Raw genomic sequence first — 17315 nt, 5'->3', positions numbered from 1 at the left:
AGGTAAGATCTAAGAGAAAAATTTGGCCAAAGAATTTAAAAAAAAATTTGGCATAAAGCAACAACCGGGCGGATTGATTTTAATAATGCGGCAGAACATATCAAGCTAAGAAGGATGCTAATGATTCTTTTTTCGGTTTCTATTGTTAAAAACAGCTGTTGCGTGAATAAAACCTCCTGGGTATCTGTGTCGAAATATAAGCAACATCCTTATTTATGCTATAAAACATGAGTTCCAAAATATTGCATATGAAAAAAAGAGTTTAGTAATTGATTGGGCTTACACCATATTTATGAGTTCTGGGTCATTCGTGGCATATAGGCCCTACACCTAACATACCTGGCTTGGACTATGTCTTTTATAGACATATTGACTAGGTCAAAATTCACCAACAATTTGATAACAATTCTAATAGTGTGGTTCTCGTATGTAAAAAAGCAGATATTAAAGTATCCTGATTAAAGTCTCTTTCACAAACTTATTCACTAGGTCGAAATTCACCAATTATTTGGAAATAATTCTAATAGCTTAGTTCTCATATGTAAAGAAGCATATATTAAAGTTTATGTTCGTTTTGAGTTTGAGTTGAATATTAGTTTTATTTTTCATTCATTGTAAGCTCATCACTGGTTTCATTTAATAACTGCTTTTCAAAATAGCTGCTTTCAAAATAGCCACTTTTGAAAAGAAGGACAAAAACTATTTGCAAGACTTATTGGTCGTAAATACGAATTTTAACTGGCCCATTACAAGCATAGCTTCTTGGGCCTATTAACTGATTTACTTTTGTAATAGTTTTCTTTAGTATTAATAAATTGATTTATTGATTGAAAATAAAATAAAAAAGAATTTATGCTAATTAAAGGAAAATATGAAAAAGCAGACAATTTGTCAGAAATTTCACACAGTATGTATGTATCTCTTAGATTTATACAAAAACGCGTGTTTTGGCGCGTGATGATATATTTTTAGATTGCTTTATATTTTTTAAATTTTATGTATTTTCGGATTTTAAAATTTTTCTTTTGAGTTACACAATTCAATGCAGCTTGAAAAACTGTATGTGGAACAAAACTTATGGAAGGGTCATCCAAAATGTCATTCAAAGACTTTCATATGCTTGAAGACATGGATCCATTTTACCATTAAATAGAAAAAACAAGTTTTTTTTTAGCTGAAAGTAAGGAGTGGCATTAAAACTTAAAACGAACAGAAATTATTCCGTATATGAAAAGGGCTCTCCGCTCCTCAACGCCCCGCTCTTTACGCTAAAGTTTGATTCTTTCTCACAACTCTGCTTTTTGAAACAATAAAAAAACTTTAGCGTAAAGAGTGGGGCGTTGAGGAACGGACAGCCCTTTTCATATACGGAATAATTTCTGTTCGTTTTAAGCTTAAATGTCACTCCTTACTTTCAGCTAAGAAAACTTGTTTATTTTTTATTTAATTTCTGGACGTTTTTGAATTAATGCAGGTTTTGAATTTGGCTCACCGTACATGAATAATTAAAACGAATTTTGTGTATTAATTTTAATTTTTCTAAAACTCATAATAACCTTATATAACCTAAGTTTGATTTTTGTTTCAGCTGTTTGAGAATGACTCCTGAATCACAAAGGTTATTCAGTTAAAATAATAACCTCTTTTAAAAGTTAAAAAAAAATGTTCAGCATAAGAGCGAGCTATTGGGGAGAGGCAACCTCCTCAAATACATAATATTTTCTGTTGGTTTTAAGTTTTAATGTTGCTTCTTACTTTCTTTTGAAAAAAAATGTTTTTTTTATTCAATTGCTGATCGTTTTTTAAATAATTCCGAGAAATCCAGCTCCCCCTTCATGGAAAATTACCTTCCCCACGAAAAATTTCTCCATGGAAAGCTTCTACCACGTAACTTAAATTAGCGGTATTAGCGGAACTAATTTTGTAAGGCATAGTAACAGAACGGCCAAAGAGGTCGAAACTATTTTTATGGAAGTGAAAGTCACAAGTTTAGCAGTTCTCAAATGACTGAAAAGAATGAAAGAAAAGATCTTTAAAAGATATACGAAAACATTTATGTTCTTTTTAAGTTTTAATGTTATTCCTTACTTTCAGTTGGAAAAAACTTGTATTTTATCAAACAGTTCGTGGTCACGAACTGTAGTAAGGAGCGACCCGGCTCAATAGTAACCGAAACTCTAAAAAAGGAATTTTTATACCAATAGCTACATAAAAAAATCGCATTTTAATGTTGATTTTAAATATATAACTTTCATCAAGATTAGTCTTACCTATCAAAAGTTACGAGCCTGAGAAAATTTGCCTCATTTTAGAAAATTGGGAGAAACACCCCCTAAAAGTCATACAATCATACTTTAGTCATACTTTAGCTCTTTACGCTAAAGTTTTTTACTGTTTTAAGAAGTAGAGTTAAGAGAAAGAGTCAAACTTTAGCGTAAAAGGCGGGGCGTTGAGGAGGAAAAGCCCCTTTCATATACAGAGTAATTTCTGTCCGTTTTAAGTTTTAATGTCGCTCCTTACTTTCATTTAAAAGAACTTGTTTCTTTTTTTTAATTTAATTACAAACGCAAGTCTAAGACATACAGTATCTTTGGTTTATTATCACATAAAAATCATAAAATTAAATGCTATGATTGGGCAGAAAACAACAAAAACAAATTATTGCTTATATCCGCCAGTATTGAACAAAATTCGAACTTTAGAGTAAAGAACGAGGTATTGACAAGGGGGCGAACTTCCTCATATATGTAATATGGGGGGTTCGCCCCCTCGTCAATAACTCGCTCTTTACGCTAAAGTTCGAATTTCGTTCCAATTCTTTAAGAATGACCCCTGAATCATAAAGGCCGTTTAATTAGAATAAATTACTCTTTTGAAATTACTAAAAACATTTTAGCGTAAAGAGCGAGGTATTGAAGAGGGGACAAACCCTCTCATATACGTAATAGTTCAGTTCGTTTTAAGTTTTGATGTTGCTCCTTACTAACAGTTGAAAAACTAGTTTTTTTTATATTTAATTTCTCATTGTTTTTTCCAAATAATTGTGTTTTGGACCCTTGCTAAAGCTTCACGCGAGAACCGCGTTAAATCAAACGAAAAATCACCATACTTACGCCACTTGTGAAACACAGTAACAAATTTAACTGCAAGCATGTTTTTTTGGGGGGGGAGTGGGTAATAAAAAATGATGATTTGAATAAGAAGTGCCAAGAAATTTGAAAGTTTTAGGAATTTGGAGAGGTGTCGGGACCTGTGCCTACCCCCCTCCCCTGTGCGGTTGTAATTCTGGACTCTTTGCTCACGGGGCAAAATCTTGATCAGTGCCCCCTCTTGTCTCCCACAAAAAATTCATTTACTGACGAAATTGTTTTCAATTTATTAGTTAAATAATATTTTTTTTATTTTTTTATTTATAATTTAAATTAATTATTGTTAATAGTTTTTTTTAACTATTTTAATTATAATTATATAAGCATTATTCTTTAATTATTTTTTAATTAATTAATAATTTATGAATTATTTTCATTTATTAACTGTACCCTTTACTTTATTTTGATAAAAATAAATTTGATAAATAACAAAACGATTATGATCGTTAGATTATTTATTTGAAATTTTGCGCGCCTGAAATTTCCGCTTCCAGGATAAATACCCTCTCCGCCCCCCTAAAACTGCCTCTGCTCCCTGTGTTTACCCTGCAGCCGTACTCGTTTGTTTTGTTACTTCTTAGTAGAAGAAGAGAGAAAAAAAGAAAAAAGAGGATATATTAGTCCTACCCATGCAAATAAGTGATTTACCTTGTTGTCGAAGGTTAGTCGTGTAACTTTCCCCCATATCGGGTTCTCGACGATGGCCTTTTCTATGGTGTAGCTTTCATTTCGATCCTCATCATGCGCGATGGTTTTCACGCTTTCTTTTGAAATTCCATAAATGTGTTTTTGCAATAAACGTTTACCATTAAGATTAATTGAGATCATAATAACCATTTCTGAATCAGCTTCAAACGATTATTTTTCCTCATTTGACAGTTTTTTTTTAGAATTATTTCAATTTTTCGGTTATGGTGACCTGAACTTCGTCTTTACTAGGTTGCAGTGAATGCAACCATGATAAAAGTTCAGTTCAACCTATGTATCTTTTTCTAACAATTTATAATTCGTTTAGTTACTTTTTTCAGTTGAACGCTGTTTAGTTGAATAACAATTCACAAACGAGCACAGTATCATATACTTAAAAAAACATATGTAGCTGTACATGTTTATTATGTTTCTGCCAAGGGTAAAGAAGATACCTCCCTAGATTCTGTTTACCCCTTAGAATTAAAAGTTGCACAAAAACTTCAACATAAATGCAAATCCCCCTCCACAAATTTGAAGAATTCTGTTTTTTTTATTTAAAAAACGCAGCTGCCGTCCCTCCGGCTAGATTTTAAAACACATTTTTTGTATATTTTATCATAAAAATATTGAAAATGTATTTGCCTCTATACATTTTCATGAATTGCCACCATTGACTTATGCTCTATAGGCCTAATGAGGGGTGATACTACCTGTGTATCCTTTTATATTCAAGCATTGTTGCTGCAGTTGACGAGAAGGGCTGTTTCTCTAGAGGACATGTCAGGATCCACGAAGAGAACTAAGTGCAAGAGAAAGTAATATATATAAAAATACGATTACTTAGGTTTAATGACTCACTTTCCCTCAAAAATCCCATCCAAGACTAAAATTTTTGCAATCCTCCAAAAAGCTATTACTGTCTACACCTAATGCAAATTTTGTCAAACATAGGCAGGTCATTAGACACGGGTATACTTTTGAAAAGTGAGCAAATCATAAACTAATTTGGATACTGATTTGGTATGATTTGGATACTGAAAAGTATCCAAATCATAAACTCAGAGTAACAAAAATAAGTAACATAAACTCTCCTAACAAAAACAACAACAAAACACAAACTCGAAGTTCTCTATTTTCTCGTCCCCTAACAAAAACAACAAGAAAAACTTATGCTCTATAGGCCTATAGAAGGCTGATACTACCTGCGTATCCTTTTCCAATAATTCTTGCCTTCCGTCTATCAATTTCCTTTTTTTTTCAGCTGGATACAGTATATTTGAACAGTAATTTGCAGAAGGCTTTTCTACGGAGCCGAGTGGATGGTTTTGCAAATGGAAGTCTTATAGTCTTTTTTAGTCTCTTGTTAGATAGAAGGAAATTTCCAAGGTGAGTATGATGTCAGACTTTCTATTTTATATTTAGAGTATTCGCTTTGCAGCTACTTGAAATATTTTATATTTAATTATTTTTAACCCATCAGACAATACAAGAAAAGTACAAGAGGGAGAGAGAGAGAAAAAATAGAGAAAACGACAAAAAAAGGAATAAGAAAAAAAGACACCACAAAGTTTTTGAGAACAATTAATAAAGATACAAAAAAAGTTCAAGAGAGGGAGAACAAAATAGAGAAAACGACAAAAAAGGAATAAGAAAAAAAGACACCACAACGTTTATGAGAACAATCAATAACGATTACCTATAAAACACTAAACAACTGTTATATGCATACAACTTTAAACATCACTGTATAAGAAAGGGGATACAATGCATGAAAACTTATTTTGCGGTTATGTTACATTTATGTTTTCCTGCTATCTTACGATGACATTGAACAAAGTTCAAATGAATGTCATTTAAATGCTAAAATTACTTAGTAATAAAAATAAATTTCAAACAAGGGCATATAACACAGAACTCGATGATATACCCCACAATAAATAATAATTTGTTTATTACCTGCTACAAAAACAGAAAGCCTAGTGACTAAAAAAGAAACAAGCATTCGAAAAAACGAAAAGAAACATAAAATGAGTAAACACACTGTGGGCGTGAGTAAGGGCACTGTGTACCGTGGAGTAGTATTCCAGCAAGCTCTGCTAGTTTTAAAGCAAGTCCTAAACAGATAGGATGGTTTGCTTTCTAAACCGTGGTGGTTGATATAATAAAATCGGAACAAAAGGAAGAAATATTGTCAGATTGACCGGCTGTCTTTGTTATGAAGAATAGGTTATCCAAAAGACACCTTAGCCAAATATTTTCTATTATTTCTGCCTTGGTCAGCTAAATTTTGGAACAATTAGGAACAAAATGTAAAAACATAAATATTAATCTTTTCTCGTCCCGTAACAAAACAACAACAAAACACAAACTCGGAGTACTCTATTTTCTCGTCTCCTAACAAAAACAACAACAAAACACAAACACGGAGTACTCTATTTTCTCGTCCCTTAACAAAAACAACAACAAAAACACAAACTCGGAGTACTCTATTTTCTCGTCACCTAACAAAAACAACATCAAAACACAAACTCGGAATACTTTATTTTCTCGTCACCTAACAAAAACAACAACAAAACACAAACTTAGGGTACTCTATTTTCTCGTCCCCTAACAAAAACAACAACAAAACATAAACTCGGAGTACTCTATTTTCTCGTCCCCTAACAAAAATAATAACAAAACATAAACTCGGAGTACTCTATTTTCTCGTCCCCAAACAAAAACAACAAAACACAAACTCGGAGTACTCTATTTTCTCGTCCCCTAACAAAAACAACAACAAAACACAAGCTCGGAGTACTCTATTTTCTCGTCCTCTAACAAAAACAACAACAAAACACAAAATCGGAGTACTTTATTTTCTCGTCCCCTAACAAAAACAACAACAAAATACAAACTCGGAGTACTCTATTTTCTCGTCCCCTAACAAAAACAACAACAAAACATAAACTCAGAGTTCTCTATTTTCTCGTCCCTTAACAAAAACAACAACAAAACACGAACTCGGAGTACTCTATTTTTTCGTCCTCTAGCAAAAACAACAACAAAACATAAACTCGGAGTACTCTATTTTCTCGTCCAATAACAAAAACAACAACAAAACACAAACTCGGAGTACTTTATTTTCTCGTCCCCGAACAAAAACAGCAACAAAAAAAAAACTCGGAGTACTCTGTTTTCTCGTCCCCTAACAAAAACAACAACAAAACACAAACTCGGAGTACTCTATTTTTTCGTCCCCTAACAAAAACAACAACAAAACACAAACTTTAAGTACTCTGCTTTCTCGTCTCCTAACAAAAACAACAACAAAACACAAACACAGACTACTCTGCTTCTCTGCCGCTTCATTGACACTGTTATAAACCTTAGCGATTGTCCTTATTAAAGTCGTCAGCAGGATCCCCGGCAACTGAAGGGTATCACCCAAAAAAAGATTACTTAATGAGAAAGCTTTATTGATAATATTACTTTATTAAAGATGCTATTTTATTGATAATAAAATTTCCAATACAAATTCACAAGAAATTTTCAATTGGTTAGATATTTGAAGAAAATGTCTTTTATGGACAGTATAAACTAGTCGCGTTTAGACGGTAGCAATCCAAAAAATTTTATTTCACATTTTTTTTTTTTTTTTAACAGATCTAAAGCCTAACCCATCAAACTAGATAAATTATGTTGTTTTAATAGTTCTTACTTTACTAGCAAAAAAATAAAGATTTATCATATCCTCTTTTCTCAATCACTGAAATAGCTTGGAAATACAGCTTTCACTGCTACTACCAACAACCCACTTCAGTACCAGGCCACCTGAGGCCAGCAGAGCTACGCTCGCTCTTCCTCCTCTCCAATCTATTCAAAGCCTCTCTCTTTACACCCTTCCAATAATTTCCAATTTTTATTCTGTTGTGTTTAGCTTTCGTAATATTAAAAAGCTTCTGTTTTTTTTTCCAAAATGCACTGTTTTTTCTTTTCTAACTCGCACAAATAGTTGAAAAACGAAGTTTTAATGTTCTTTATTCCTGAGTTTTAGATACCTCAAAAAGTTCTACAGCAACAAATTCTTAACTAAAGTTAAAACAGCTAAAACCCATTTTTCAATTTTTGTTTTTCCTGATAAATGTATGCTATGAAACATATTGTATTTAACGTTAGAGAGATCTAAATCGGATAAAATAGATAACGGCTGGTAAGTTCTACTGACACCCAGGGGCGTAGCTCCTTTATTTTCATTGTGGGAGGAGCAAGAGGGGTTTCTATCCGGAGAGTCAATGGACATGGGCTATAAAATAATTTTTCTCCAAATTATTTTAGGGGGGCAACTGAACCCCCCCCCCTCCGAAACGACGCCACTGCTGACATATATGAAAAACTTTTAATTTTTAGCCACACAAGCGTATCTGCCAAAACAGTGAAAGAGATCTTGGTACAAGAAGCGATGGCATTCAAACCAGTCAGCTTTAAGCAACCTTTAACTATTGATATCGACACAATTGAAATACGTCGTAAGTAGATCCCTATAATACCAGTAATAGTTATACAGATAAGTTTAGCATTATTTTTCAATCACTTTCGTCACCGAACAGAATTCGTTTCTTTTAATATATTTCAAAATAAACTTTTACCATTTAGATTAATCGAAATAATAACTACCGTTTCTGAATCAATTTCAAATGGCGATTCTTGCTTACTTTACTTTTTTTCAAAACTCGTCTTTAAACCTTCGCTTCCTATTGGCTTGAGTTCGCTCTTTACTAGGGGTTTCCTAGTAAACAACATATGGTTGTTGCCTTAAGCAGACTCTGGGTAACTTAAGTTATTAAACATTCTTCCTTAATGTATCAATTTTAACTTATAAAATTAGTTACCCTAAGGCCCTAAGGAAACAATCAAAATTAATGGTAGCGCTTGTTAAATTTAAATAAAAAGTAAAAAAGAGCATGCTGAATTTTGTATCTGATAGATTTTGCCCAATGGTTTTCTTCAAAGTCAATTGGTATGTATGTGTACAACAATTATCCAAGGAAGGTGTTTAGTGTCTTCACCGAGATAAAAGATTATGGTAAAGTTTAGAACTACTGAATATTTCTACTAGATTACGTTTGTCTAATTAGCTGAGGTCCGAATCTGAAAGTATTAGAATCTTTTAAGCCAAGTTATCTGGTAAGGTAAACTCTACCAATTAGGTGGGGAATGAGGGTACTACTATTTTGAGTTTATTTGATCAGTCAGAATTATTTCTGAGAGAAAGTAAGCTTACTTTGCTTTTTTTTCAAAACTCGTTTTTAAATTTTCGCTTCCTAGGGGCTAGAGTCCGCTCTTTACTAGGTTATATTGGTAGTTGTAACCATGATATACGTTTACTGCGCCTGCAACCTCTAAACATTTCATTAGTGAATTAAATAAATGAAAATATAGGAAAATGGGTGTAATATTAAAAAAAAAAATAGTTGAAAAACAAGACAAAATTAAATAATAAATAAATCCAAATATTCCGACTTCACATTCGGAAGCCCTTACCAACGGAAAAAACAAAAAATTAACGAACTAAATTAAACAAAACATATAAAGGAAAGGAAAACAATAAACAAAACTCGGATCTTGATCATCAAACAGTTCGTAGTAACGAACTGTAGTAAGGAGCGACCCGGCTCAATAGTTAACGAAACTCTAAAAAACGGAATTTCGATGCTAAATGATATATCAAAAGAATTGAATTTTTATGCTGATTTAAAATATATAAGTTTCATCAAATTTAGTCTTTGTCATCGAAAGTTACGAGCCTGAGAAAATTTGGCATATTTTGGAAAATAGGGGGAAACACCCCCTAAAAGTCATAGGATCTTAACGAAAATCACACCATCGCATTCAGCGTATCAGAGAACCCTATGTAAAAATTTCAAGGTCCAATCTACAAAAATGTGGAATGTCGTATTTTTTGCCAGAAGACAAATCACGGTTGCGTGTTTATTTGTTTGTTTGTTTTTTTGTTTTTTTCCAGGGGTCATCGTATCGACCAAGTGGTCCTAAAGTGTTGCAAGAGGGCTCATTCTAACGGAAATGAAAAGTTATAGTGCCCTTTTTAAGTGACCAAAAATTGGAGGGCACCTAGGCCCCCTCCCACGCTCATTTTTTTCCCAAAGTCAACGGATCAAAATTTTGAGATAGCCATTTTGTTCCGCATAGTCGAAAACCATAATAACTATGTCTTTGGGGATGACTTACCCCCCACAGTCCCTGGGGGAGGGGCTGAAAGTTACAAACTTTGACTAATGTTCAAACAGTTCGTGGTAACGAACTGTAGTAAGGAGTGACCCGGCTCAATAGTAACCAAAACTCTAAAAAAATTGAATTTTGATATCAATAGCTACATCAAAATAATCGCATTTTAATGCTGATTTTAATCAGAGAACCCTACTGTAGAAGTTTCAAGCTCCTATCTACAAAAATGTGGAATTTTGTATTTTTTGCCAGAAGACAAATCACGGGTGCGTGTTTTTTTTTTTTTTTTTTTTTTTTTTTTTTTTTTTTTTTTTTTTTTTTTTTTTTTTTTTTTTTTTTTTTTTTTTTTTTTTTTCAGGGGTCATCGTATCGACCAAGTGGTCCTAAAATGTCGCAAGAGGGCTCATTCTAACGGAAATGAAAAGTTCTAGTGCCCTTTTTAAGTGACCAAAAAAATTGGAGGGCATCTAGGCCCCCTCCCACGCTCATTTTTTTCCCAAAGTCAACGGATCAAAGTTTTGAGATAGCCATTTTGTTGAGCATAGTCGGAAACCATAATAACTCTGTCTTTGGGGATGACTTACTCCCCCACAATCCCTGGGGGAGGGGTTGCAAGTTACAAACTTTGACCAGTGTTTACATATAGTAATGGTTATTGGGAAGTGTACAGACGTTTTCAGGGGGGATTTTATTTTGTTTGGGGGTGGGGCTGAGGGGAGGGGGCTATGTTGGAGGATCTTTCCTTGGAGGAATGTGTCATAGGGGAAGAAACATTCAATGAAAAGGGCGCAGGATTTTCTAGCATTACTATAAGAAAACAATGAAAAATAAACATGAAAACGTTTTTTTCAAATGAAAGGAAGGGGTAGCATTGAAACTTAAAACGAACAGAGATTATTACGCATGTAAGGGGTTCTAAAAATACTTTAGCATAAAGAGCGAGGTATTTAGGAGGAGATAAATACCTCGCTCTTTATGCTAAAGTATTTTTAGTAATTTCAACTATTTATTCTACGGCCTTTCTGATTCAGGGGTCATTCTTAAAGGATTGGGACAAAACTTACGATTTAGTGTAAAGAGCGAGGTATTAACGAGGGTACAAACCCCCTTCGTATACATAACAAAAATATAAGATTATGAAAGTTTGTTACGTAAGTTAATTCTTAAGTTACGTATATTTTTTACTAATAAAAACATTTGTTAAAAATTAAAAGTTCTAGTTGCCTTTTTAAGTAACCAAAAATTGGAGGGCAACTAGACCTCCTTCTCCACCCCTTATTTCTCAAAATCGTCTGATCAAAACTAAGAAAAAACCATTTAGCCAAAAAAAGAATTCATATACAAATTTCATTTTAATAATTTATGTGCGGAGAGCCAAAACCAAACATGCATTAATTCAAAAACGTTCAGAAATTAAATAAAAAAAAACTAATTTTTTTAGCTGAAAGTAAGGAGCGACATTAAACCTTAAAACGAACAGAAATTACTCCGTATATGAAATGGGTTGTCCGCTCCGCAATCCCTCGCTCTTTATGCTAAAGCTTTTAATTGTTTTAAAAAGCAGAATTGTGGTAAAGAGTCAAACTTTAGCGTAAAGAGCGAAGGATTGCGCAGGGGACAACCCATTTCATATACGGAGTAATTTCTATTCGTTTTAAGTTTTAATGTCGCTCCTTACTTTCAGCTAAAAAAATTAGTTTTTTTTATTTAATTAGATACAGTAATGGTTACTGGGAAGTGTACCGACGTTTTCAGGGGGATTTTTTTGGTTTGGGTGTGGGGTTGAGGGGAGGGGGCTATATGGGAGGATCTTTCCTTGGAGAAATATTTCATGGGGGAAGAGAAATTCAATGAAAAGGGCGCAGGATTTTCTAGCATTACTATTATAAAAAAAACAATGAAAATATAAACATGAAAAAGGTTTTTCAATTGAAAGTAAGGAGAAGCATTAAAACTTAAAACGAACAGAGATTATTACGCATATGAGGGGTTCTAAAAATACTTTAGCATAAATAGCGAGTTATTTAGGAGGAGATAAATACTTCGCTCTTTATGCTAAATTATTTTTAGTAATTTCAACTATTTATTCTACGGCCTTTCTGATTCAGGGGTCATTCTTAGAAAATTGGGACAAAACAAGATTTAGTGTGAAAAGCGAGGTATTCCAACCCCCTCATATATATAATCAAAAATATAAGAATATAAAAGTTTGTTACGTAAGTTAATTCTTAAGTTACGTATATTTTTTACTAATAAGAACGTTTGTTAAAAATTAAAAGTTCTAGTTGCTTTTTTAAGTTACCAAAAAATTGGAGGGCAACTAGGCCTCCTTCTCCACCCCTTATTTCTCAAAATCGTCTGATCAAAACTAAGAGAAAGCCATTTAGCCAAAAAAAGAATTAATATGCAAATTTCATTTTAATAATTTATGTACGGAGAGCCAAAATCAGACATGCATTAATTCAAAAACTTTCTGAAATTAAATAAAAAAACAAGTTTTTTGAAATGAAAGTAAGGAGCGAGATTAAAACTTAAAACGAACAGAAATTACTCCGTATATGAAAGGGGCTTTTCCTCCTCGACTCCCCGCTCCTTGCACTAAAGTTTGATTCTTTCTCGCAACTCTACTTTTTAAAACAATAAAAACTTTAGCGTAAAGAGCGGGGTGTCGAGGAGGAAAAGTCCCTTTCATATACGGAGTAATTTCTGTTCGTTTTAAGTTTTAATGTCGCTTCTTACTTTCATTTCAAAAAACTTGTTTTTTTTTAATTTAATAACGTCCAATAAGTCATAATAGAATAGAATAATATATAGAATAGAATATATAAAATATAGAATAGAATAATAGAATATAGAATATAATAAGAATAATAGTCACCATGCAAATAGCACCGAATCAAACAACAGCATCACACATTAGGTTGTCTCTGGTATTTCAAAATGCAATACCGTTGGAGTTCGGTTTGATAATGGTTTGATTTCAACATTTTCTTGGTAGTGCTGGGTAGATACTGTTTTTTTAAATTCTCTTGTCTCAGAAACTTTTAGTTCTTTTTACTGGCTTGGAATTTCACACAGAAGTTCCAATCAGGTGGTATTTAACTTCTCGCTCACTCTACTGGCTTAAATTTCACAACACAGAAGAATCAATCAGATCGTAAAAAGGCGGAGTTTTTTGCCTCCGCTCTTTCTGAAATAGGCTTAAAGAATAATGTGAGTAGTCTACGGAAATCCGTTACAGACGTAAACAATTGATGCTGGGCACTTATTAGAACTGAACGTTATAAAAGTTATCTTTTTTTTTCTCAGGGTCGTAACTTTTGATGGGCAAGACTAATCTTGATGAAACTTATATTTCTAAAATCAGCATTAAAATACAATTCTTTTGATGTAACTATTAGTATCAAAATTCCGTTTTTTTGAGTTCCGGTTACTGTAGTAAGAAGCCGGGTCGCTCCTTACTCCTTACTCAGGCCTTTTTTTCAATTTTCTCAGGCTCGTAACTTTTGATGGGCAAGTCTAATCTTGATGAAACTTTTATATTTAAAATCAGCATTAAAATACGATTCTTTTGATGTAACTATTGGCATCAAAATTCCATTTTTTAGAGTTACGGTTACTATTGAGCCGGGTCGCTCCATACTACAGTTCATTACCACGAACTGTTGGATACGCTTAAAGAATAATGTGAGTAGTCTACGGAAACGCGTTAAAGACGTAAACAATTGATGCTGTGCACTTATTAGAACTGAACGTTACAAAAGCTGTCTTTTTTTTCATTTTGTTGAGAATCATTGTTTTGCCACTGTATTGTGGATTTGATCCAATGAAAAGTTGTTAGGTTGATGTTCTTTGGAATAAAAAAAGCTCCGACTTACATTTTATGCTGTATTTTCGACAGTTTGTCTCACTTTGATTTCAGAGAAAATTATTATATACTGTGTCTGGTTCACAAGGTAACCCGTGGAAGAAAATAAAATTGCAATCGAAAATTTTTTAAAGATCATTAAAGAATTCAAGTTTTGCTTGAGTAAAATATATTAATATTGGGATGATTAAATCTCGGGTTTTTCCGCTTTCTGGGAATTTTTATTATGGTTGCCCCCCCCTGAGGGGCAACCAAGTAAAGCGTTTGGATAATCAACTGTCAAGTGAGGAAGAATCGTCACTTGAAGTTGATTCAGGAATGGTAACTACTATTTGGATTAATATTAATAAAAGTTTAAACAAGTTGTAAAAACAAGCCTGTCTGAATCCAAAAAAAATATCCAAAAAAATAAAACAGCTCTTTGGTGAGCAGGAGTAAAATCTAAAAAACAATATATTTTTAGGCGTATGTATTTTAATTTCCTAAGAAGGCTGCTCGGAGCAATCTTAGAAGAATTCTTGACATCCTTCCCTGCGTTTGTGGTTGCGTTTTTCGCCTGTGTTTTGGTATTCTTACAAGCCCTAATCAGTACCTGGCTTTTAGGATGGTTAATAGAAACTATGCTCGTCATATTTTCTATTTTTTTGCCAAACATCTTTCTCATTTCTACTGGTTTTGGTTAGCAAATTCATAGACAATTTTTTTTTAACTTTCGCTTTTTGGATAGGTGAAAATTTCCCCTCAGGGAAGGTCCAAAGTACCCCCCACAAACATTTGAATAATTTCAAAAATCTTCTACGAACAGCCGAATCAACTTCCGTACCTCCAAAAAGTTGACTTTGTTCACCTACATCTATCAAATACTACACGTTTTTCAAAATAATAATAATAATAATGATAATTCATTCATAACCGACAGAATACATAAAACTGTGGAGTAAACACAAAAAAAAAACAAGAAAAAAATAATAAACATACAATTCTACAACATAAATTAAATTTAAAAAAACTAGTTTTTTTAACTGAAAGTAAGGAGCGACATTAAAACTTAAAACGAACAAAAATTACTCCGTATATGAAATGGGTTGTCCCCTCCGCAATCCCTCGCTCTTTACGCTAAAGTTTTTAATTGTTTAAAAAGTAGAATTGTGGCAAAGAGTCAAACGTTAGTGTAAAGAGCGAGGGATTGCGGAGGGGACAACCCATTTCATATACGGAATAATTTCTGTTCGTTTTAAGTTTTAATGTCGCTCCTTACTTTCAGTAAAAAAAATAGTTTTTTTTTAATTTAATTTCTGGGAGTTTTTGAATTAATGTATGTTTGATTTTGGCTCTCCGTACACAAATTATTAAAATAAAATTTGTATATTAATTATTTTTTTTTTTGGCTAAATGGCTTTCTCTTAGTTTTGATCAGGCGATTTTGAGAAATAAGGGGTGGGGAAGGAGGCTTAGTTGCCCTCCAATTTTTCGGTTACTTAAAAACGCAACTAGAACTTTTAATTTTTAACGAACGTTTTTATTAGTAAAAAATATACGTAACTTGAGAATTAACTTACGTAACAAACTTTTATATTCTTATATTTTTATTACATATACGAGGGGGTTTGTACCCTCGCTAATACCTCGCTCTTTACACTAAATTGTAAGTTTTGTCCCAATTCTTTAAGAATGACCCCTGAATCAGAAAGGCCGTAGAATAAATAATTGAAATTACTAAAAATTCTTTAGCATAAAGAGCATAAAGCTACTTTACATAAATACTTTAGCAAATATAATACTTTATAAATACTTTATTTTATTTAGTATTTAATATTTATTTTATAAATACTTTAGCATAAGTTATCTCCTCGCTCTAAAAGCGAGGATATACCTCGCTTTTAGCGAGGTATATCCTCGCTAAATACCTCGCTATTTATACTAAAGTATTTTTAGAACCCCTCATATGCGTAATAATCTCTGTTCGTTTTAAGTTTCAGTGCTACTCCTTACTTTCAATTGAAAAAACGTTTTCAAGTTTATTTTTCCATTGTTTTTTTTATAGTAATGCTAGAAAATCCTGGGCCCTTCTCATTGAATTTTTCTTCCCCCATGACATATTCCTCCAAGGGAAGATCTTCCCACATGACCCCCTCCCCTCAACCCCACCCCAAACCAAAAAATCCCCCTGGAAACGTCTGTATACTTCCCAATAACTATTACTGTATGTAAACACTGGTCAAAGTTTGTAACTTGCAGCCCCTCCCTTGGGTATTGTGGGGGCAAAGTCATTCCCAAAGACATAGTTATTATGGTTTTCGACTATGCGGAACAAAATGGCTATCTTAAAATTTTGATCTGTTGACTTCGGGAAAAAATGAGCGTGGGAGGGCGCCTAGGTGCCCTCCAATTTTTTTGGTCACTTAAAAAGGGCACTAGAACTTTCCATTTCCGTTAGAATGAGCCCTCTTGCGACACTGTAGGACCACTTGGTCGATACGATGACCCCTGGGGAAAAGAAAAAAAAAACGAACAAATAAACACGCACCCGTGATTTGTCTTCTGGCAAAAAATACGAAATTCCACGTTTTTATAGATAGGAGCTTGAAATTTTTGATATATTGTTTTCTGATACGCCGAATGCGATGGTTTGATTTTCGTTAAGATTCTATGACTTTTAGGGGGTGTTTCCCCCTATTTTCCAAAATGAGACAAATTTTCTCAGGCTCGTAACTTTTGACGACAAAGACTAAATTTGATGAAACTTATATATTAAAATCAGCATGAAAATTCAATTCTTTTGATGATTCTTTTAGGATCAAAAATACGTTTTTTAGAGTTTCGTTTACTATTGAGACGGGTCGCTCCTTACTACAGTTCGTTACCACGAACAGTTTGATAAATTAACTCAATTCGAAAAACAGCCAAAGAAGGTCAAAAATACCAATCATTTCCTGAGTTTTAAGACATAGATTTGCAGATAGGTTTCAGTCGCGAGGGCCGAGTCAAATTTAGAAACAAAAACAAATCTAGAAATTTCCATTGACATTTTCTATATTTTTGAAAGTGGTACATGCATCAATATAAAAATAAGTGAAATGGAGAATCCTAAAACTACCATTCACGTTTTTGACACGAAACTTCGGCTTCCTCTGATGTCACAAGCCAATTTCTACTAGCGGAAGTAACTTGGATTATTGCAGTAAACAATTGATGCCACGATCCTTTGAATTATAGTGTATTTTGCTTTTAGATAATTACCATAGATTTACTTAAAATTGAGAAGGGAAATTGAAAGGGTGGTAAGAAAACAATTTGTTGAAACCAAGACGTAGAGCTGCAACGTAATTTGTTAAAACTTCAGCGAAGTTCAGCTAAAAAAAAGGTAAAAAAAAGTTAAAAGT

General features: G+C 33.1%; 1 protein-coding gene across 2 annotated transcripts in view; it reads left to right on the top strand.

The window, feature by feature from the left end:
- Positions 1-17315, top strand: part of LOC136031714 (uncharacterized) — a 144832-nt gene that overhangs the window by 30630 nt on the left and 96887 nt on the right. For both annotated transcript variants that reach the window (XM_065711419.1, XM_065711417.1), the window contains exons 5-6: positions 5101-5225; positions 8229-8347. In XM_065711419.1, the coding sequence (XP_065567491.1) occupies positions 5101-5225; positions 8229-8347 (244 nt within the window). The remainder of the gene's footprint in view (positions 1-5100; positions 5226-8228; positions 8348-17315) is intronic.

Source organism: Artemia franciscana, chromosome 10 (assembly GCF_032884065.1).
Source record: "Artemia franciscana chromosome 10, ASM3288406v1, whole genome shotgun sequence".
NCBI classification, from domain to species: domain Eukaryota; kingdom Metazoa; phylum Arthropoda; class Branchiopoda; order Anostraca; family Artemiidae; genus Artemia; species Artemia franciscana.
The sequence above is the reverse complement of the archived record's forward strand: the minus strand, read 5'-3'. Positions and strand labels throughout refer to the sequence as shown.